This window comes from Anopheles gambiae, chromosome 3 (assembly GCF_943734735.2).
Source record: "Anopheles gambiae chromosome 3, idAnoGambNW_F1_1, whole genome shotgun sequence".
NCBI lineage: Eukaryota > Metazoa > Arthropoda > Insecta > Diptera > Culicidae > Anopheles > Anopheles gambiae.
Genome location: NC_064602.1, coordinates 70,100,034 through 70,119,900, shown reverse-complemented (window position 1 = coordinate 70,119,900; position 19,867 = coordinate 70,100,034). Strand labels below are relative to the sequence as shown.

General features: G+C 43.9%; 3 protein-coding genes across 6 annotated transcripts; 1 reads left to right on the top strand and 2 right to left on the bottom strand.

Moving 5' to 3' along the window:
• The first annotated feature begins 142 nt into the window (after positions 1 to 142).
• On the top strand, positions 143 to 1,478 carry LOC1271093 (6-phosphogluconolactonase). The gene is made up of 3 exons (XM_309839.6): positions 143 to 414; positions 551 to 1,047; positions 1,128 to 1,478. The coding sequence occupies exons 1-3, from the start codon at positions 291 to 293 to the stop codon at positions 1,254 to 1,256; spliced, it is 750 nt and encodes a 249-aa protein (XP_309839.5). The 5' UTR covers positions 143 to 290; the 3' UTR covers positions 1,257 to 1,478.
• On the bottom strand, positions 1,368 to 19,801 carry LOC1271094 (sodium-dependent nutrient amino acid transporter 1). 4 transcript variants are annotated; one of them, XM_061660094.1, is made up of 8 exons: positions 19,726 to 19,801; positions 4,115 to 4,642; positions 3,785 to 4,025; positions 3,003 to 3,118; positions 2,306 to 2,931; positions 1,957 to 2,233; positions 1,778 to 1,872; positions 1,368 to 1,713 (listed from the first exon to the last, which is right to left on the bottom strand). In XM_061660094.1, exons 2-8 carry the CDS (start codon positions 4,587 to 4,589, stop codon positions 1,621 to 1,623), a joined length of 1,923 nt encoding a protein of 640 aa, XP_061516078.1. In that variant the 5' UTR covers positions 4,590 to 4,642; positions 19,726 to 19,801; the 3' UTR covers positions 1,368 to 1,620. The 4 variants fall into 4 exon arrangements, with proteins under 4 accessions (XP_061516078.1, XP_061516076.1, XP_061516079.1 ...); XM_061660092.1 differs by lacking the exon at positions 19,726 to 19,801 and adding an exon at positions 16,055 to 17,030; XM_061660095.1 differs by lacking the exons at positions 3,785 to 4,025; positions 19,726 to 19,801 and adding exons at positions 3,274 to 3,502; positions 16,055 to 17,030.
• Positions 6,259 to 8,169, bottom strand: LOC133393761 (uncharacterized). The gene is made up of 3 exons (XM_061660102.1): positions 7,334 to 8,169; positions 6,874 to 7,267; positions 6,259 to 6,794 (listed from the first exon to the last, which is right to left on the bottom strand). Exons 1-3 carry the CDS (start codon positions 7,488 to 7,490, stop codon positions 6,353 to 6,355), a joined length of 993 nt encoding a protein of 330 aa, XP_061516086.1. The 5' UTR covers positions 7,491 to 8,169; the 3' UTR covers positions 6,259 to 6,352.
• Positions 19,802 to 19,867: the final 66 nt, after the last annotated feature.

Here is a 19,867-nt window from a genome sequence, read left to right as displayed (position 1 = left end):
ACAACTTATTGGTTTAATTGCAATTGTAGTACCTTTTAATGTAAATTTACGTAAAAAGAATCAAATTGTAATCAAATAATAATCAAATGGGTTTTGGATATTTGTTCATTGGGTACTGGAAGCGTGATGTAAACAATCCTTTGGAATGACATTTAGCTTCCAAAACGTCAACACCGTGTTTGCGTCATGTTTATTCCCGTGCCGTCGGTATCGAGCAGAACGCGAACGGAATTCGTTAGCAAATTGTGCATATTTTAAACCTCGTTGCAAGCATAATTACCCTCGCCAAAATGTCTCCAAAAAGATCCTTTTACCGCACGGGCGACGCCATTTGCGATGAGGTGCTGGGTCTGCTGGAAAAGTTCGCCAATGAAACGCTCGCCAAGCAGGACCACTTTCGTGTTGGTGTGTCGGGTGAGTCAAGCACAAAAAACACACATTCTAATTTCAAAGTGAATTCAAAGTCATTTACGTGCACCCGTGCGTGACGATATGCTTGAGCAAATGCATTTTAAAATCGCTCACTCTTACTCTCCCTACCCCTTTCCAGGTGGTTCGCTGGCGGACATTCTCTGCGAGGGCATGTCCGATCTGCGGTCCGATTTCAGCAAATGGCAGATCTTCTTCTGCGACGAGCGTGTCGTCCCGGTCACCGATAAGGAGTCGACGTGGGGCATCTTCAAGCGCGATCTGCTCGCCAACTGTGATAACATACCGGAGAGTGTGTTCTTCCCGGTAAACGCATCGCTCGATGTGAACGAAGCCGCCGCTGATTACGAGCGAATGATCCGCAAAGCATTCGGGCTGGAAAAGCCGGAAGAGGTGCCATCGTTTGATCTGTTGATTTTGGGCATTGGCCCGGACGGACACACGGCCTCCCTGTTCCCGGGGCATCCGTTGCTCGGGGAGAAGAAAAAGCTGATTGCACCGATCGAAAACTCACCGAAACCGCCACCGAAGCGTGTGACGATGACGCTGCCCCTGATTAACAATGCCAAGGTGTGCCTGTTCGGGGCGCAGGGCCGTGGCAAGGCGGAAATGTTGAAGGTAAGAACGTGGGCTGTGTGTCTGTGTGTATGTGGGGATTTTGGGCTTATTTCCATTTTTAATGAAATTAATCTCTGCAGCGTATCGTAGCGGACAGGGACAGCTCGCTGCCGGCCACACTGGTCGATCCATCCGAGGGTGAGCTCATCTTTGTGGCGTGCGATGAAGCGGCCTCCCTCATAGAGGGTGACCCTTTCCCACGATCATAATTGCGAACTCACCAGCCTCCCACTTTTACGGTGCCTTAAGAGCAAAAGTGCGCAGCTCGGATCACAAAATTCCAAACACTTACTTACACACCATGGCATTTAATCATCACGTTCGTGGCGGAATGGTTTTTTATTATTTTACTTTAACTTTATTCTAACTCCTTTTTCGTGTGTGTATGTGCGTGTGTACAATAAATTACAACCAATACTAATGAATACGTATCACATAGCAGTAACACCGTTGCGCGATTTCACCGTTGAGAACGATTTTAAGTTAAAAAGTAGAGGAAAAAACATATTTAGCAATACTGTGTAAAGAATTAAAACCGCTGTGAGCCGTCCCGGTTAAGGTTTCCCTCTAAAGTCAGTCCTCATCGATGAACTTTTTGTACTCGTAGTGCGTGGCGGGATCAATCGGACCCCAGGCAGCGGTCGGTTTGAAGGCGTTTTTAATTTTCTGTGAAGAATTAAACAAATAGTTAACATCCGAATTTATGGCGAGCTAGTTTCGGGTGCCGTACCTCGTTGAGCGATTTGCCGCTCTGCTTGTAGACGGCGTAGGCCGCCCAAATCGGGAGCTGCAGCAGCCCAAAGGCAAAAATGCACCAACCAATGCCTGCGGGGATGAAAGCAGCAGCAGTTAGATTTATTCTTTTAATCATTAATTTAACATTTTTAGCTCTTAATGGCTCATACTCACCGTAAGCGACTGTAGGATAAACGTACTGCTTGTACATGAGCGGCTCGAGCGTGACAAGGTTGTAGATGAGAATGACAAACATCAGCAGAGGCGTGATCCAGCGCCAGCACAGACGCCAGTACAGGTTGGGCCGATGGCCAAGCATAAACTCCGTGTCCTTGCACAGTCGATCCACGCCGTAAACCCACCCGATCGCGATCAGTTCAGCAATGGCAAGCACGAGCGCGATCGATGAGGCGCCGTAATAATCCACCAGCTTCAACACATACTGACCGCCCTGAAATGAACGAGAAGAAAAGGATTTTTAATAATTATATATTTAATTATAGAAGCTGAAGAAACAACCTACCGGCGTCACGTAGATGCTACCGAGCAGCACGCCACAGATGGCAATAATCGTGGCCGCCTGCCAGTTGCGCACCCGCGGGAACTGATCCTTTATCACCGTCATCACGCACGACGTCATCGCCACATTGCTGCCGATGCCGAGCACAAACAGCATCAGGAAGAACAGCACCGAAAATGCTTGCGGCAGCACCTCGAACTTTGCGATCGCTTCCGGGTACGAAATAAATGCAAGTCCCGCATCGGATTTCACCACATTTCCCACGTCCGTCTTCCCCGTCACGTGTGCCAAATGTCCCAGTATGCCGAAGATTGTACACCCGGCCAGCAGCGACGTGAACGTATCGATCGACGTCACGATCGTCGCATCGCGGTACACATTGTGCCGGAACTTGTTGTACGACGAGTACATGATGATGTTGCCGAAGCAGATCGACAGCGAGAAGAAGCACTGCGTGACGGCGGCGTACCACACCTTTGGGTCGTAGATTTTGTCCCACTGCGGCTTGAGGAAGTACACGATACCGTCCACTGCACCCGGCAGTGTGCAAGCGCGGACAAGCAGCACAGTCATGACGACGTACGGGAAGAGCGCTAGGAAGTAGGACGCTTTGCCGGAGCTTTTAACACCTGCAAAAGAGGTGAAACGAATTTATAGGAAAAAAGTATTGGAAAATTGATGAAAGAATAGTTTTTGTTACCTTTAATGAGGGTGAGGAACACGAGCGACCAAGATAGGACCAGGAATAGCGTTAGTCTCAAATCTGGAAGTCCGATTCCATCGTCAATGCCATCCAGCTCCTTCAGGACTACCTTGCTGGAAGTAAACAGAACAGGATGAGTGCCTTTAAAGTAGTGACAACTCCAGCAACAGACACAAACCCCTGTACGACGCTACATTAGACAAAACGGGACGCAACAATCCAACACCACGAAACCGACCACCGTAACACCGAACCCGCTAAAACTTACGTAAAGTAAAGCTCCGAACTACTGGTCAGTGTGCGATTGGATGAGCTGTCATTAGGGCTTGCACTGCCGGCCACGGAATCGATGCAGTTCGGTTGCCATTCCGAGCGACAGTGGGCCCACGGGAGCGGGTTCATGAACGAGTCGATCATGTACCGTGCAATTAGTGCCATTAGGGAGGAGTAGTACGTGATTAGAGCGGTCACCGAGAACAGCTGCCCGTAACCGACACCTTGGCGCGTCAGAGAGAAAGAGGGAAGAATGCGGTTGCAGTAAGTGTGCTACGGTAATTTCTGAGAGCGGAGATACACGCCGAACCGGGTGTTAGTGGAGAGCGTTTAGTAACGTAATGTTGTACTAAGAGACCCCTCTATTCCTTTCCAATCACCAATCTGTTATCCCCGTTTCGAAGAGTTCTACTAGAGTTGTAGAGTCGTTTCTACTTCCATTTTCAAATGTCTATTGACCAAGAAAGAGACAGAGGCAGAGAGAGAGAGAGACACCTTCGACTTACGTAAAGTACAGCTCAGCGGAGGAGGTCCTGTTCGACAATGCGGTTCCGTTCGCCAGTTCGCTCGCCATTGTGACGTTGCGCGACCCGGACGGAATGCAGCTGCCGGCCCAGCTGTCCTCACAAACAGCCCACGGCAGGATGCTTTGGAATGAATCGAACAGATACCGCAACGTGGTCGCCATCAGTGAGGCGTAGTACGTTGTGACGATCGTCGTCGACAGTACCTGACCGTAACCGACGCCTGGGAGGGACATTTGGTGGTTGGATTTTGGGTTGAGGATTTTACAAGAGCTCTCCAATTGCTGAAGTCCAAAGGACGCCTCCACTTACCTCGCATGATCGGTGCCATATCGTACACCTTGACGCTGCCCCGGCTCGAGAACTGTCCGATAATCATCTCCATGTAGTAGACGGGTTTGCCGACAAGCAGCAGCACTATGATGTACGGTATCACGAATGCGCCGCCTCCGTTCTCGAGCGCTACGAACGGAAACCGCCACACGTTGCCCAACCCGACCGACATGGCAATGCAGGACATCAGGAACTCGACGCCCTTGCCCCACTGGTCCCGATCGGCATTGGGCTCGGGTATTATGGTGGTAGGGACTCGTCCCGCATCTTCCCCTGTAGCTGGAGTTGGTCTGGGGACAGTTTTACCTCCTACAGCCAGCTCAACATCAGTAAGGGTCAGTCCTCCGTGGGGGACGTGAACTCCATTCGGTGCTGCCGGTGTAGTCCAACGGTACTGGCCCGCTATCGATGGGCTGTTGTCCCCGATGAACCCATTATTATCCCGTCCTTCCATGGTCGTAGGGTGTGGTGGAGGAGTTGGCAAGTGCGCGAGAAGAAGTTGTTTATCTGGAAAAGAGCAGATAGTAAAGTTTATTTCGAGGTCTTTTCGGCAGACTCAAAAACAAAAAAGTTAATGCATAATTTATTGCAGATCGTTTAATCTCTGCCAAAACAGATCCATTGATGGCTTTCATGGAATTCGCAAACCGCAAGTGCTTGCCAGAAGAAAAAAACACACTATCATGCAGCATCTTAATAGCGGCACTCGTAAAGCGGCAACCATTCGAAATTTGTTGAACAACGGGGTCAACATGGTAGAGATGGGAAGTTTTGGAGATGAAAAATAACCAAAGGTATTCGGTTACTTTGTCATGAGTAACTGGTTACAGTACGTAATCACCAGTAGTTGTCGGTTGTCGGATTGAAAATGAGGCAAATGCTTTAAAGAAATTACATATTTAGAATTCCAGGAACTAGTTACAAGAAATGGTTAAGAGTAATGCTTCCTGATCCTGCTTCATCCACACCAAAGAAGCGATCGGCATGGCTATTTTGTGGCAAATTTAATACCAGAAACATCTATAAGATTCTATATTTTATTAAGAAACTAAAGGTTCATTGAGCAGATCGGAGAACCAAGCCCAGTAGCTCAGAATGATTTATAGAAGATTCTTGTCGAAGAGATTAACGAGGAACACGATGAACTTTGTGGGAGACAAGCATTTTAAGAGGATTAGTGTCCAACCATACTAACCCTGCCAATATGCAACCGTTTCACCCGATTAAGAAGTTATATGCCAACTTGGAGGAAACGACGTATAATTGGATGAAAATGGTGACCAAACAACTGATAACCCTGCAAACAAGCTTCAACTTTTCAGCTATGACCAAAGAACCGGTTGACAGATCGTGTTTAGCAACTGAAAGATTCAACAGAACAACGATTGAAGATACTGTCCAGGAAAAGACATCAGTTCCCGGTGAATAGGATAGCATGGTGGTCGTTGTGAAGGTTGGCATTTTGGTAGTACCCGAGCATAACCCGTAGCTAACCCCTAGCTTGCCACAGTTGAGATCTTTTGAGCCAACTTGAAGAGGAAAGAGATTTGTCACAGTAAAAAAATGTGACGATTAAACTGAAGAATACGTCAACCAATTTCAACTTTGCACCTCTGATGTTTTGTGATTAGTTACTGCTTTCAGCAAAAAGTAACTGATATGCTTGCTACCAGTTACGGTAGATCAGACGCCATCTCTATACGATAGAGCCGCTAGTGCCAGACGCATTGCCTCGGCTGGTTAATGAAAAGGCATTAAAACAAGTTTTCTGCACGAACGAACCCGGCGTGTACCTTCACAACCCCTCCTTCGGCTCTCCATTGCCGTTTCGCACTGGGCAATCGTAAGGATTTAGAGTACGGTTAGCGAATTTCAATGTCACCGTAACGGACATCACGGACATCGTTGGTTGCGTGTTTACCCTCGTCGAGCCATGGTCAAGTTCAGGGAATCATTGTGGAAGGATGTTTGCCTCGCCAGTAAAACAACAACAACAAAAAACTTGTCTCACCACCAAAAAGGCGTCATCGAACCCGGTCGGGCACGTGTATGGAATGTTGCGATAAAATGCGGATTATTTCAGCATGTTTTGTTTTGCTCTATATCAGGTTGCTCCAGGAAGGTTCCAATTTCTTCTGGCACATCTGTTTAATCTACAAACACACTTTATTTACGCTTTATCACAGTTTTCTTTCCCTTTTTTCGACAGCAGTCTTCCTAAACAACGATCTTCAGACAGTGCCGCCTGGAAGCCTCGGATATGTACTCCCCGGATACGGCCCACGCTTTGCCACCAATTCCAAGAATGATCTGCGTAATGTTCGTGCCCTGCTGGAGAATGACGCGATGGTTCTCGGCCTTCAGCGAGCGGCCCGGCGTCCACTTCACGATCGCACCGTCACGTTGCAGCACATACAGCAAATTGTTGCGGAAATCCAGAGTCAGCCCGGCGGGCCGCCCGAGCAGCCGCCCGAGATAGGTGACGTTCGTTTTCATGATAATCTTCCGCACACCGTCCTCCGGGAAGGCGAGCTGGCGCAGGTTCCGGATGGGCAGGGCAAACAGCCGATCGCTCACCGTGTCGGCCACGTACAGCCGGTTCAGGTTGACCGTTACCTCGGACAGTGAGATCGGATGCAGTGAGGTTTGGTCGCTTTTTCTGGACGAAATGATTGGAGTGAGAGTGGTAAGCATGGAATGCAATTCCGGAGATGAAGGGACGGTCACACGAGTCTTACTGAAATTGTAGCTTGCCGATGGAGCGTTTGAACAGCGAGTACAGCAGCACGTAGTCCTGATCGAACAGCGTGATGAACGCACGTGTGTCACCGTCGCTTGCCGGTACCGGGTCGACCACGATCGCATGGAACCGTTGTTGCTCAGCGTCAGCTGTGGGAAATCGGTGCTGGATCTCACCCGTGCCCGGACTCAGCAAGCTACGGATGACCAGCTTCGGGGGGCAGGCGTTCTCCCCAGCGCCACACAGCACCCACAGCCGTGCCAACCGATCGATATCAGTGCCCAGCACGTTCGTCAACCCGCGGCACGATCCTCGTTCATCGCCGTCGGTTGAGAGCACGCGCGACCACTGGTAGCCGACGGTTTCGGGCCAGCTCGCTTCCACCAGCGACACTGTAACGCGACAGGTATGTTAGACCCTTTTTGATTGTGTAACACGCCGCTTTATCCACTACTCACCGTTCGATGACTCAATCGTTAGGAACGCCCTCGAGTGATACAGTGAAACGTGCCGCACGCGGAACCGATCGATCCCAATCGTGCGTAGGTCCCACGAGTGGACGAAAGGTGCTAGGAGCGTACCTAGCAGTACCGCGCAAAAGATGCGACACTTCATCGTGAACTAAAGCGTCAGCGCCAGCCACTGTTGTTGAAGTGGGGCGGCCTGTGGCGTGTGCCGTTGAGTGGCGCATACCTCTCTTTCGAGAAATGGGTTTCCGCTGACGTCGGCAAAATGCTTGGGACAAAGGGTGGACTGTTGGTAACAAACATGCGAACATGGCAAGGTCGTTGCAGAGGTTCGGGTTCAGCCGGTACAGCGGTGAAGCTAGGTCGGAATGCGAGCAGTTTTACAGTGGGAGGAGGTACACGCTGGACGTAACTTGAGATGGTGTTAGGTGATAAAAGGGGTTAACACGGTGGTGTAGTACGTGCTTTGAGATGGTTTGGGTCGTTGTTTTGGAAGTGTTTTGGAGATCAATCAGCTTGAATAAACCGTTGAAGTTAATAGGGCAGTGTGTTGTGATCTAATGGCTGCGATAGACCCTAATTTTGAATTATTGGAGACCCAATGCTCTCACTCAGTCATTTGTGAGAGTGACCAAAACAACATTATCAGGAAAAATAGCTTGGGCCGGGGAGCTTGGGGATACATAACAACGAAGGAAGTATTTTGGAATGGTTGAATGAGTCTGAGATCTCTGTTGTTTATCTACCTTGGCATCTCATTAAAGCATTTGGAATAGCATTGCAAAGTACTTGTGCTATAGATCTTTGCAATTAGGTCTATTGTTTAAGGGTTCTCAAAACAGCGAATAGATTGCTAACATGTTTGAGTTGTCAAGAAAGCATTTTTCATATGACGTGTTGTGAAAAACAACTGCTTCTGTGTTGCATAACGTATGTGTTTTCGAAGATGTTAGCGTTACTCAAAATATATCAAAATATATCGCTCCTTGAGACCAAAATACCTATAAAATACAAATAATTTTGATTAATTTTGGTAATTTTTGCTTACTAAATTGATTGTTTATTTAGCTTACCAATACTTTTTTTATACGAAACATATTTCTCTTTTGAAATTAATTTAATAATTTGACAACAAGGCTCAACAATGCTATTCTTTCAAGGAAATTTATATTAAAAATATATCTTAAAAAATAGCATTGAGCACTTATTACTTTATGTGGAGTTTCTTATATCTCCATCTTCTATCTGACGAACTGGTCTTGTATATGTATAAGATGTAAACTCAAGAAGAGTTATTGCAAAAATCACTTTATAAACCCAGTTCTAGGGCACGTGTTGACAATTCAGTCCTTGGATAGAAGAAGAAACTTCCGTCTGGACGAGGAAACGGCTCATGGCTGACTACGTACGAATTGATATATCACATTTATTAACACCCCCCCCCCCCATTCCATGTATAATCGACACATGCATTTTTATTTCTTGGGTGTACAGAAGAAATGCAAGCCCAGCTACGCCAACATTTTTACTCATGTTAATTTGTACCAACCACGTAAACTGAATGGAGTCTACGGCGATACGGCGAAGAGTATGACGTTTCTCTCCCCCTTGATGAGAATTGAACACGTCCGTCCTTGTAGGGACAGTCGCGTCTATTCAATAGACTACCGGGTTGTCTGATCATGGTCACGGTTGAACTAAATAACATCTTAATAACACCTTACATACCCATATGAATTTAATTGGGATGTAAAAATTTGAAATTAATAATGTCACAATTTTCTATCATGGTCTTTTCAAGCAGATATGCCAATATGAGGGAATCGTATGCAGCAAATCATTCATCCACATAACACAAAATAGCTCAAAAAATCTTATCAAGGTGTAATTACATTTATTACAACTGTCACTGACCCAGTGAAATAGTTCGGATTGCCACCAATAACTATCATTACGATGAACAATCGCAAAAATTACTCCTCTCTCTCTCTAATAATTCTACCACCATAGCGCTAAAGCTCCAACGCACTCGAACCTCTGAATCAGTTTGCCTAAGCCGTACATCAATCAAATTGTCCACTCGCAGCAAAACCGCAACAATCGCCCGATCGGCGTCATTTACATATATGCAAAGTATGTGCCGGGTGCGTGTACGTGCCCAGTTGCCCGTGGTGAGCCGGATTCACACGCCGCACCGGTCCCGTACGATGCCTGCCGGGTGTGAGGCGGTTTTTGCTGTCGGTACAGTTGCATTACTAAATTGCACTACAAACACGCAGAGAGCGAGAGAAATACTGATGCGATCGCCATGCGATCGCAAGGTGTTAAAGGAAGTGTGTGTGTGTGTTTTTATGATGTGTGCAACACACTCAGCATGTCGCGAATGTCGCGCTGATGATGCTATTGTCGCGCTGTGTAATTGTCGGCATGGTCGCGAATACTAAGTGACCCCGGCCTGGTTTCAGTTCCTCCTGATGAACTGGCTAGACAACGAAAAAACCGCATGGTGTAGTGATCGACACTCGGTTGTTCGATTTTACCCACGAGGTCGATGTGGAACTGCTAGCTACGTTGTCGTGCCTTTTCCTTTTCCTCGATGTGTAGGTCTCGATTTGGTTAAACACGGTTAGCTCCAAAGATGCGACACAGAACAATAAATTACTAATTGCATAACGCCTTGTTCGTCTTTGCGAGCGTTATTCGGGCTAGCCTTGAGAGTTGTCGCACGTGAGTTATCGTTGCTGTGATCAGATTAGTAGCGTGATGCACTAGCGATGCCCCCGCGTAGCCCTGAGTACGTGTTCACCTCACGTAAACCCATTGCGCGCTTTATACGGTACCGGTCGGAAACAACTTCCGATGTTTCGTTCCGTAAGTTGAAGTTGCAATTTGCAGTACCGACGGCGGTTTGGTTGCGCTTTTCCACCGTGCGTCAAACAGTCACGAGTCACGTTGACATCGAAACCCAGAGCGCTTTATGATCGTGCAGAAAATTGACGATAAAAACCAACTCCACCCTCAACACTCAATGGAGGTTCTGAAGTTGTGTCCAACCACAACGGTTAGGTTGTGCCCTGGCAAAAGGGGCAATAAAGCGAGTCTCGATTGTCTTTGTTTTGTGCTAACACCCAGTTGGCACCAACTGTTTAGTCAACCACAGCAAGGTGGCTCAGTGTTGCCGTGTCCGAACGGGACACCGTTTTGTTAATGATTTTACAACGACATCTGTCTTATCTGTATCAAACGACGGAAAGACTGCCACCATTATGCCTTGAAGGGCGCACCGTGCGTTACCGTGTGCAGGAGGGTGTTTTCGTGCGCAAAGAGAGGTTTTGTAAACGGTCTGTGCGAGACATTGATCCACTTAGCGCAAACCGGAACTCGCTCATGCTGAAGCACACCAAAGCCTGCACCGAAAGCCCATGCTCCAGTCTACATTCCAATTGGCTTGCACGAGGAACTATTGGAACAGCACGAGTTAGGTTTTGTTTTTGCATCAGCAGGTCTCTCAACGTTGGGTCTGTCTGACGTTTAGCTGGAGGCGCTCCAAGAGTTGTACGGCTCGGTGGTAAACAAAAGCGGCTACGGAGCGCGATCTTGTTGTTTGTTTACTTTCCTAATGTGCCTTCTCCGCTTTTGGGGGAACGCACGCTGAAGACGGAGAAATATGCATAAAGAAATATTTTCTTCGGATGCTTAAGAGGGGGAAATCCCCAATTCCCACTACAGACGTGAGGAAGAATCGGTTGTTTTGTTATTGGGCTATCGTTTGTTTTTGCCCAGACAAGGGCGATGCATTTTCGAGTGGTATTGTCATTGAATTCCAGCGCTCAGCGTCTGTTCAGGTTAGGTCTGTCTAATAAAAAGGTGTTTTGGCTTTTATTTTTACATCCTCAAAAACAGATTCTTGAAGTGGACCAATATCATGAAATGGGGTACTTCTATCATCATGCCTTATCTTCCGACAAAGACGTCTTATTCACTTATGGCGAGCGAAACGTGATTTCTTGAAGACAGCCACTCCATTCCGGGGCTTGGTTTTTATTGACTATTGCAAGGTACTTCATAAAGACGGCAATTAACCATTCGATCCGATTGTACTGTGAAGATCGCAAAATTGCCCTCTCATTAGGGTCACACTTCTTTCCCTCCCAGCCAGCTAGATGGAGGTAGTAAGTGGAACCTTAGACAGAATCAGAACAACGCGTGTATTTACCTTGGCTTAATAGGCAACAAAAACGGCCCTTGGAGTGTGGGGCAGCAACACACACCTCTAACCGTCGGATATAGGCATTAACGTTTGCTGCTGATGCCGATCCCTCCCCCCGTTAATCATTTTCTCATCTGTTATGTAAATTATGCGAATCAAAACCGACTCTCCACAATCCAATTCTGCTGTGCTATAACTCTAGCATCGAAGGCATGTTTTGTTTGCTCAAAAGGCACACGAGGCTCGATAATCAGTATCGCAGGCAACTCTGCCCGAAGAGATCGTCAGACCCAGATCTGTGTGCTTGCCTAATGCAAGATCACAATCATATCGCTACTAAAAAAGCCCCACTTTCGGGCGGAAGGTGTGAACGATGGTTTTATGGTGGTTTGCATAATGTGTCTCCTTCGTTTTTTTTCTCCTCTCGATCGCCCGAGCGCATCATCATCATACCTTTGCAATCGATTATGTTACAACATGCTTCGTTTAACCGCTTCTTTTTTTTACCTGTTACGATGTTGTTAGATCCTCTTGCCGGGTGAGAACGACCCAAAAGCCCGACAAAACGATAGTAATCATTAGTGCGCGCGCGCGACACCACGGCAAGGCCACGCGCCGAGGGGGGCTACAATTAGGTCCGATCGTAGGGCCCCAGGCATGGCATGGTGTGTGCGGTGGATCGAATGTGTGCGAAAAACATAAGCACAACCTACTAAACTGATCAGATGCTGCGGATGGATTGTACCGTTTGAAGGTTTACGATGGAAATTCGTGACGATCTCCGGTGGGAGATTACGAACGGTAGCTTCTTTGTGTTCGGCCATCGATCTCTCCCCGCCTCCCGCCTCGGTGAATGCAATATGTAAAAAAATCGTAACTCCTAGCACATTGATCGACCGATCAGGTGTTTGTGTGTTAGCGAGCGCTTCAACAGAGTGTCGTTAGACGATAGGGCCTAAAATAGGAGAGTTTGGGACATCAGGGCGCGATGAAAACAGTTTCCAAAGCACCTTGATAAGGAAGTGGTGTGGGAAATGGCTAAGATTTTCCTTCGATTTGTTTGTCCATGTTGAAATTTGAAACGAAACTCTCTTGCTACCACTCTCCTTTCATTTGTTTAGTTGAAAGTTTGTTGCTCATGGTTATTGATTGCTTTTGATTTGTGTTTCACGGTAGTAAATTTTTCCAAAGTCTGCTTTCTTTGTGGCAATGTTTTGGGTTGGATATTCATCGTCTAGTAAAGTTTGACAATTTATATTTTTTTTAGTTTGTTTTTATTAGCAAGTCTTACTTGTAAAATATTTAATATTGTTTTATAGAACTATTATTTTATTATTTTTTATCAATCTTTGAGATCCTTGAACTATCATCGAGTTAGTATCAAATTTAAGCAAAAAAAATCACAAATTTCATGTTTATAATTACATTCGTTGTTTTTGTATGTAAATGATGATTAGATACGAAAATAAGCTCAAAAGAATGATTTTAACCAATAAACAATCTTTAATTATATTTATTCTTAAAAAGAACTGTTGATTAGACTTTATCGAAAAAATAGAGCTTCTTCTACCATGAACAACCTCAATTATTTGCTAGCTTTAAGAGCGGTAAGGGAAGGTTCTTACATGGGAATTGATATTACGTCTTGGCTGACTGAAGCCGGCGTACATGCTTACGAGACCATTTGACAGTACATTCATGAAGGCGTTGCAATTAGATATGGTACTTGCAATAGAACATCAGCAAAGCTTCACATTAAGATGAATTTTGATTAAAGTGTTAGAGCTTGTTTCGCAATTTTAACCTTTAATGTTTTAAAACGTATCTATAAAGTGAAAAAAAAAAAACACATTTGCGCAAAATTATCTTCCTTCCAAAAAAAGCTCAAAATGTCAACGTCCCAAACACTTTCTTTATCTTCGCGCTTACATGCAGGAAGTCGACCCCCATCGGTGAATTATGACACTGTTATGGCTGTAGTTAGATACACCGGCCTAAAACCTTGCACAGCATCCTCATAAAAGTCGCTGTGGTTTTGTCCGTCTAGTAAGCATGACTCGAACACTTTTTCGACAATAGAGCCAACGGTCTCCGGAGTACACTCGGCGATAGCGATCTACTCGCTACACCATTCGTCCAGCACCCACTACCAGTCACCAACGGTCGTAAACCTTTTGCTTGGAATAGCAATGCACGAGCACGAACGGTTCATTTGCGGTGCGGTCGGAGGTGCCGCTGTAAATGCCATTTATTTGATTATTTCTGCCTCTTTTAGGAAAGCGTCTGTGAGTGAGAAAACGTTGAAAAAATGATTGAAACTCCGCACTTTAGTTGCGTCCTTAAACCTTTCAACTTCCGGACTTATCGACGCGTTAGGTCGCAGACACCGCACGACGTTGCGTTGCCGGATGGATGAACGCCATCAATGTGTGTAGTTAGGAGCAGTAGGTTCGATTGCAACCCTACTTGTTCTGCTTTTTTTGCCTTGCTCTGTACGATCCCGCACTTTCAAACAAGGCACACGAACAGACGCGGGTTAGCTGGGTTAGTGTTTGCGGAATTGCTAAGCGGTGATCATGAACGAGAAATCGACATGGTGGCACGCTGCTGCTCTTTTTTTTTTATTCTACATTTTGTTTCACTCCTCAATTTAATGATTCAAGGAAAACGGGTGCATGCCTTGGGCCGCCTCATGATTGCTTGTTGTTGCCGGGACTGAGAACGCCAAGAACGTGAGCGACTTTTGTTCTGCGACTTCCAATCGTGTTTGCCCGTCGTTTGCCCGTTCTGAATATTATTCTTAGTTCGTTCAGGCTGCGGGCGGTGTTGCTCGCCAACCCCAGGGTGGTGGCGTGCCAGTGTGTGTACGCGTGTACTACCACTTCCTGTATGGTTAGTATGGCCGTTCGGTGGCAATTGCGATTCTAAACTGCTCGAGCCCGTTTGCGTGCCCGCAAAAGGGGCAGCAGGAAACAGGTTCACCCGAGACAAAGCGATCTGATCGGCGATGATTGAGTTGAAAGTTGACGCTCGTACCCGGGCCGGTTGCAAGACGGGCATTGATCTTTCGGTTTGCTTTTTTCGGGACAGGTGACAGGATCGGGTATCAAAAAGACCGTCATTAAAGACATACACAGAACAAGCCGAAAGGATAATTGGTGATACTGTTCTACATCAAATCATGGCAACGAAACATTTTTTGCATGTTTTGATAGACATTCAAATATAAAAAAACTCAAATGTTACCTTTTCATACCATGCCATGGGATACATTTAGTTTCAAATTATAAGAGATACATCCGTTTTGATAATTGCATTGTTGTCTTAATTTTTTGTTTTGTGTTTGTTTTTTTAAATTAATCACTTGTTAAACTTTCCGAGTACTTTAATGCTTTTTTTAATCTATTTTATGTTTTTATTTTTCGTGTTTTTATTTTTCTTACAAACTACTAAGCTTTAAAGCTTATTTTTACATGTTGTTTTTTAAAAAATAATTAGCTTTGGATCTGTTTCCTCTTCATTCGATATAATTATTGTGTGTTGCTATTTGATTTGTGTTTTTTTTTCTTATAGTTTTTCCATTTTTTTGCAGAAGATAGCTTTATACGGATTTTTTTTTAAATATAAATCGTCATTAAGAACCAATCGTTAGTGCTAGTTAACTAGTTAAGTGCTAGTTAATGAAATATGACACATGTTTCTAATTATTTGCACAATTTATAGCTTGTGTTTTGCTTTTTTTTGTGATGAAATTTAATAAATCTTTTAAAAGTCATTAATTAATTAAAAAACATTTGAAAAGTAAAAGTAACATAAAAAAACACCCAAAGCTTTACCAAAATAAACTGCAATGATTGCAAAATAACAAAATTAAAAATGCGGTAAAGGGCTCTCAAACAATCGAAAAATAATCAAAGATCGTAAAAGTGCCATATTGAATCAAAAACAACTTTTAAATTTGAACGCCAACTACCGGCATTTAACCACCGGCAGACCCTTCAGCATTAATCAACAACAAAAATTAATCAGCTAAAAGAGCTTACGAGGGCGGCACAAGAAGAGGGGAGGAGGGACCCCGTTATGAACTTGAAAATCGGAGCGGAATAAGCAGCAGTACTGCTACTGCTACTTCGGTATCGAATGCAGCGTCATCGTCGTCGTAACATTGAACTCGATTTCTCCCCCAACGAAAAGTGTTGGCGGTCAATCAAAAACCATACAGCCACACAGAAAAAAAGACCATTAAAGACCTTGCATTAATGACCGATCATTGTACGGTTTTGAGCGGACCCGCCGGGCTCGTTGTGTACAAACAAAACCCATATGAAAGTGAGGAAAAATAGGTGACAAACAAGGATTGAGTAAGGAGTGGATTTAAAAATGAATATTTATTCGTTTGTTGTTGTTTTGCGTGAAATAGAATTTACGCAAATGGAAATGCTTACGTATGAAAAAACGTCCCAAAAACAAGAGGCTTTTTCTATCTCCAGAAAGACACTTACCTTATCGTAGTTGCATGGATATGCTCAGATTTACAACACAAATGAGAGTTCTTTTTCTCTCTCTCTATTTCTCTCACTGTCAGCAGATGATGATGAGTAAGAAGAAAAAAAAAAGGCAAACGATGACCAGCAATTTGTGTAGATTTCGCAAAAGGTTTTGTCCGGCAAAAGGTTTGCAAATAGCGCAAATCCCCGCGTCTTGATATTGTTATTCCTCGGCGGGCTGTCGTCTCCACTTAAAGCACACACACGCGTTTCGAAGGCTGCTGCCAGAGATGAAGGATGTACGTAACGAAATGCAGACACAACAAAAACACGACAACACGAAATAAAACATTAACCGTCACTTAATGCTTTTACTGTACAATTATCGTTGAAAGATTGACCCGCATACGGTCAACTTTAGGGCACCGAAATGACATTGACTAACGATTGACTCGGATGGAATTAGTCTAGGATAGAAGCGGTTCAAAAATTCACAATACTATACGGCACGAAAATCAATCGCCTGCTTGTGCCTTAATTGCATAAGGGAATAAAAAAGCGCACGAAATCACTCCTAATAGGCACACGCGTTCAACACGAGAAACAAAAACTAATCAATCCTCTTTGTAAATTAAGCTCACAAAAAAGAAGTTCTCCAAAAACACTGTCTCAACACACCTTTGCTAAAGCTTCATGCACACTTTGAACGGCATCGAATTCCAATTCCGAAACAGCTTCAGCTTAGATTGGATGGACGATTGACGGTGTTCTCGTCTGGTGTTCGGGCTAAAGGGAGGTAATTGAACCGGTGACGAGTGAACGAATTTTTGGACTACCATTACACGGTCGAATGGAGACACGAGGGAAGTTTTGTTTTTTTAGCTGGTGGCCAAGCGTCACGCGGAGCCTTCGCGGGAGTAGAGAGAGAGGATAGGTTTGCGCAAACCGAACGCGACGGCTGCTGGATAGAAACTGAAAGTCCGCTTTGGCGCGCGAAACGTTTTTAAACGCGGCCACGCGACGGCTGCTGCTGGGTGGCTGCCGCTTGGAAGGGTTCTGTTGTGACGCTTATCCGTTGTACGATGTATAGTGTGGGCCTTTTTGCATACTCGCATAATCGGATGATTGAGGTAATATTTCATTTTTCCTTTTTTAACTATTGCAACATTTTTTGTGTGAAACGATAAAAATTGTTCACTATTTGGTTTGAAATTGGAAAATTTTGTGCGGAAAATCTAACTCATTTGTGCGCGAGCATATCGGTATCGCATTGTACTCGGGACGCATTACGCTGGAGCTTTCGTAAAAGCTTCTGCGCAAGCTCCAACGCAGATGCCTTGGGTTGCACGTTGCGTGCTGTTTGGCCGTTGGAAAATGAAAAGACGGACGCACGTGGTGGCTTTAAAAAAAGTTTTAAAATTGTGACAATATTTTTTAATAATATTCAAAGAGTGATTTAAACTACTAAAATATAGTAGGAACATGTGTGTTTAGCTACCAAAGATAGAAATGTGTATTAAATCATATAATGATTTAATATATGCTTTAAGTTCTAGTTTTTGTTTCTTTCACCTTATTATACTGCTAATAACGATTGCTTTAAAAATGGATTTATTGTCGGCTGGTTGTAGTAAAAAAACAAAGAGGGATAATTTCTTTCCATAAGCATACTTTGAAAGGTTTAAGCTTTTTTGCAAAAATCTATCGATGGCCTTGCGAGGTACCGTCAGATGGTTAAGGCTTAGTTACATGCATGTTTTTAAGATATTCCTCGATTTGTATCAATTCCTCCTCAGTTTTTGCAACAAAATCCTTTGAGTATGGCTTTTGCATCTTATTGAAAAAGAAAATTTCGATGAGACGCAGCTGGGCGATGTTGGACCGGTTCGCGCACTAGGGTGTCATAACGAAATTCAGCCGGAATTCATCTAAAATGGACGCATTGAGTTTTGGCGCCATTGCTTGCCGCTGCGAATCCAGTGGACGTGATATGTTCTGGCTCCTGATATGTTCATGTTTTCCAAGTACTATTTAACTGTTTGGCAGGTTGCATTGACCTTCCGGCCAAGCGAACGCAGCGAAGTAGCGACATTTACTTCGGTCTTCATTTTAAGCATTCTTTGGAGCTTCTTGTCGCTCAGGAACGTCAACCGTTTAGAACTGTGCGTTTTTTCGATGCTCTGATTGTTGTCTAATAGTGCCAAAATATTGTAGATACCGGAACAAACTTATACGACATTCATAAACTGCAGCACGGAGTCCCTTTGAAATGCTACAAGGTGTCGTACTTCGACACTCCTGAACGAAGTAGCTTTACTTGCTTGGCCATCACGATTAGAGTTGGACTGATAGAGGTTTCTAATTTTATCCACTGACTCATGGGATACTATTATTGGAAGTATAACTAACGTTTCGTTATTAAAGCCATGATAAATTGACAATTGTCAATTCGTCCATTTTTATTAAATGAAATCGTTAAGATATGAAAATTGATTAAATTATAGAGATAATAGCATCTGGTACGCAAAACACTTCTTCGGCATGTTTTAATGAAACATTACATGTTTTTCTGAGAATTTTCAATTCTGAATGATTTTGATTTCTGAATATTGTATATACATATATTTTTTTAACAGGGCACATTATTTATGTACTTTTTTTAACAGTACTCAAATTGACATATTTGTACTAAACAGTACAAATACATACATCAGGTAACGAATTCAATATTCCATTTCTGACTAAATTAAATTGTTGCACAATACCTTATATCGTGTACCTGTGTACTTGTGTTAAAGATACTTTTTCATATTTTATTTAAATATTTGTTTTTGGTATTGTGTAAAGAATTGGTATATCGTTTTGATCAATTCATTTTTTGCTTTTCTGTTTTACTATTTGAATTTATATTCGAATCAAATTGCTCTGTGTTTTCTTTTCAAAATGTAAATGATGTTCACATTTAACTATTATGTTAAAAAAATTAACTTTAGCATGTTATTTTCTTTCCATTTTAATAGTTAAGCTATTTGTAGCCATTTCTACTAAATTGTTGCCTCTGTTTATCAAGATCATAACAAAAACTAGACATGAAAATGTAATATATAATGTCAGAGACTCCAAAACCTGTGTCTGATAAAGCGAGAAACCGTCCAAAAATAGTTTGTTGATTAAATTCATTTTTGAGTATTGCTGCATGTTAAAATCGGCCATCGTCATGGAAATTCTTGCTTACATATGTATCAAATTGAGTGTTAATCAAATTGGAAGACAACATTGAACACATTCACAGCCATGCAAGTGTGAAACGTCATACCCTTATGATGCGCTCGTGTGAGCTCTAAATTAAGTTCCACTTTAGCACCATTAGCACCTTATTATTGGAGATGTACAACAAAGTAGAACCTGCAGAAGCGGTTGAATTCATTCACGATTTGTTATTTTTTTCTTGCCAAGCCGATTGGTTTGTTTATGCACCGTTTTAAACACAAATTGATAAATATCTTGTTTTCGCACTGTCACGAAAGTATGTCCCTTGGATAATAATAAATTTAGCTCATGATTGTTTCGATACAACACGTTTATCTACCACGCGACGGGATACATCTTGGATGGTTGTGCTGTAAAAATGTGCAAAAAACAATAGTGCCATTCCCGTGATCGTGCCTAGAATCGGTTCTACTCACGTTTGACTCCACACGCGTACCGATCGGACCACCAGGTAGGCACTCTGTCCAATTTTCCAAGCACAGTTACGAGATTTACAACCCTGCTTAACTCAACATTCGACACTACCAACGGCCAATGTCAAATGGTGACAGTGGCGCT

What these genes read in the sequence shown, in the direction of transcription:
- LOC133393761 (XM_061660102.1), bottom strand. Translation starts at nt 7,490, where the DNA reads ATGAAGTGTCGCATCTTTTGCGCGGTACTGCTAGGTACGCTCCTAGCA. An exon ending in AACGATTGAGTCATCGAACG is followed by an intron (nt 7,268 to 7,333) that starts GTGAGTAGTGGA and finishes GTCGCGTTACAG; the next exon opens with TGTCGCTGGTGGAAGCGAGC. An exon ending in ATCGGCAAGCTACAATTTCA is followed by an intron (nt 6,795 to 6,873) that starts GTAAGACTCGTG and finishes CATTTCGTCCAG; the next exon opens with AAAAAGCGACCAAACCTCAC.
- LOC1271094 (XM_061660094.1), bottom strand. Translation starts at nt 4,589, where the DNA reads ATGGAAGGACGGGATAATAATGGGTTCATCGGGGACAACAGCCCATCG. An exon ending in TCCGCTGAGCTGTACTTTAC is followed by an intron (nt 3,119 to 3,784) that starts GTAAGTCGAAGG and finishes GTTTACTTCCAG; the next exon opens with CAAGGTAGTCCTGAAGGAGC. An exon ending in GCGGCAAATCGCTCAACGAG is followed by an intron (nt 1,714 to 1,777) that starts GTACGGCACCCG and finishes AATTCTTCACAG; the next exon opens with AAAATTAAAAACGCCTTCAA.
- LOC1271093 (XM_309839.6), top strand. Translation starts at nt 291, where the DNA reads ATGTCTCCAAAAAGATCCTTTTACCGCACGGGCGACGCCATTTGCGAT. An exon ending in CTTTCGTGTTGGTGTGTCGG is followed by an intron (nt 415 to 550) that starts GTGAGTCAAGCA and finishes ACCCCTTTCCAG; the next exon opens with GTGGTTCGCTGGCGGACATT. An exon ending in GCAAGGCGGAAATGTTGAAG is followed by an intron (nt 1,048 to 1,127) that starts GTAAGAACGTGG and finishes TAATCTCTGCAG; the next exon opens with CGTATCGTAGCGGACAGGGA.